The 2,500-nt window shown below is 44.0% G+C and overlaps 1 protein-coding gene across 1 annotated transcript in view; it reads left to right on the top strand.

Annotated features, from left to right (window-relative positions):
- Window positions 1-2,500, top strand: part of LOC308175377 (structural maintenance of chromosomes protein 1B-like) — a gene marked incomplete at both ends in the record, with an annotated part of 9,991 nt that overhangs the window by 2,033 nt on the left and 5,458 nt on the right. The window contains 2 exons of the mRNA XM_080551051.1: window positions 1,370-1,482; window positions 2,246-2,443. Coding sequence (XP_080407177.1) covers window positions 1,370-1,482; window positions 2,246-2,443 — 311 coding nt within the window. The remainder of the gene's footprint in view (window positions 1-1,369; window positions 1,483-2,245; window positions 2,444-2,500) is intronic.

Here is a 2,500-nt window from a genome sequence, read left to right on the forward strand (position 1 = left end):
TCGTTTCCCTCTTGTTTTTAGTATTTTTTTCCTAGCACCAGGGGAGCCCCCCCTCCCAAATGTCGTTGTATGGTACCTGTACTATATTAATGACAATAAAGACCATTCATTCATTCATCTACTTGTATTTACTAGTTCGGTAGTTACTAAACTACTAAACTAGTTACTACTTGACATTTATGACTATGTCATACTTGTTTGAAGCAACTCATAATTACTTTATATTTCATGATGTATTTTGTAGTAAAAAATCATGTCAGAAAGTGTATCAAATGTGGTACTGCAGCTATTTAGGCCCTGGTTCCTATGTAAACCCATTCATGAAAATCCAGATTTTTTATTTTTATTTTTTATGTTTCTAAAATGTTCAATATAGTTCAAATTGAAAGAATTCAAAAAAAGTTTTTGCAATGATTTCATGGTTCAGGCGTTAGTAGTACTAATCACATTCAGCTCTACAGTGTCATCTTTTACTCCGGTTACAAACGACGCATGCATCACTTTGCTTCTCTTCCTCGCTTTTGGTGAGAACGCTGCCCGAGGCTGTCCATAGGAAAACAACAGCGCACGCGTGTTGATCTGGATAAGAACGGGACAACGGGCAATTCTACATTTTTCTGACCAATCAACTACCACGTCTGTTGCTTCGATTGCGCATGTTACTTAGTTTACATGAAGGGCTGTGAGAACGCAAATCAGAGAAATAATTTATGCAACAATGTTGCAATCTCATCCACTTGCTCTGGGTCTCGATTCTGACTTTCATGTGAGAAGATGACCGTACTCCCTTCTCTGTCATACCAGCTGCCAAAGCATCCTTCCTTTTGTGTCATAGCTATGATAGTTACGCTCTGGGACAAGTGTCTGAATATCAACATTAACGTCTAGGTTATGACACCTGTCAGTCGGAATACCGTTAGCTAGGTAACAATATAGCATTTGTGACAGGTTCTAATGCTTTGGTCCTCATGTCGGGATCCGATGTAATGATCCGCCTTTTTCGAAAAAAGGGGATACATTTCCGCATTGTTGAAAATCAACGACACATCGCTAGTCAACTAACACAGCTTGTTTTGTGAGCCTGCTAACAATGTAAAGTAGTGTTGTAGTTAACTAAGTAACAATGTAGAGTCGTGTTCTAGTTAACTAGGTAGCAGTGGGGATTACTAACCAAATCCATTGCATTGTTGCAGTATTTTGGCTTGACTAGCGAGTTTGTGTTGTGATTCTCAACAACGTTGAAACATAGTTCCGTGTTTCAAAAGAAAAGTCTGAGCGTTTTGATTGGTTGCCCATATGCGGACCAAAGCTTTAGAACGTGTCACATACGGTGTGATCGGCTACATGACAGTTTTTTCCTGTTTCCCAGGGAGCTCGTCTGAGTACCGTATCAACGACAGTCACGTCTCCCTGGCCAAGTACACAGAGGAGCTGGAGAAGATCGGCATCGTGACCAAGGCCAGCAACTGCCTGGTGTTCCAGGTGAGAGACATAGTGACCAGGTGTTCCAGGTGAGAGGCATAGTGACCAGGTGTTCCAGGTGAGAGACATAGTGACCAGGTGTTCCAGGTGAGAGACATAGTGACCAGGTGTTCCAGGTGAGAGACATAGTGACCAGGTGTTCCAGGTGAGAGACATAGTGACCAGGTGTTCCAGGTGAGAGACATAGTGACCAGGTGTTCCAGGTGAGAGACATAGTGACCAGGTGTTCCAGGTGAGAGGCATAGTGACCAGGTGTTCCAGGTGAGAGACATAGTGACCAGGTGTTCCAGGTGAGAGACATAGTGACCAGGTGTTCCAGGTGAGAGACATAGTGACCAGGTGTTCCAGGTGAGAGACATAGTGACCAGGTGTTCCAGGTGAGAGGCATAGTGACCAAAGCTAGGATCAGGTGTTCCAGGTGAGAGGCATAGTGACAGAGGTGGAGTTGGTCTGGAACGCAGTTGCTTCTTGTTCAAACGTTTGTTCATGGCGAGCGGAGTTGAGAACATGGCAACAATTTGAGGAAGCCCGTGATTGCTACACATCTGCGTTGTGGGGTCATTCATTCTGGTATTTGGCATTGAATAATATTGAATGAAAACAATGAACAGAAGTGAGCAAACTTATGGGAATTTCGCAACCCTAATTGTAAATCGCTTTGGATTAAAAGAGTCTGCTAAATGGCAAATTCAAAAATTCTAATTAATAAAGAAAAAATAAATACTGATAAGGTTAACGATGCCTCTTTCTCCTGGGGACACAGGGGGCGGTGGAGTCCATCACCATGAAGAACCCCAAGGAGCGGACCAAGATGTTCGAGAGGATCAGCCAATCGGTGGACCTGGCGGAGGAGTACAACAGGATGAAGCAGGCGCTGCAGGAAGCCAAGGAGGAGACGCAGTTCCAGTTCAAGAAGAAGAAGACCATCATCAACGAGAGGAAGCAGGTGTCTCAGGAGAAGGTGGAGGTGAGAGAGGAGAGGAGGCAGGTGTCTCAGGAGAAGGTGGAGGTGAGAGAG

The sequence above is a fragment of the Nansenia antarctica genome (genome assembly GCF_963989245.1).
Source record: "Nansenia antarctica genome assembly, contig: SCAFFOLD_585, whole genome shotgun sequence".
NCBI lineage: Eukaryota > Metazoa > Chordata > Actinopteri > Argentiniformes > Microstomatidae > Nansenia > Nansenia antarctica.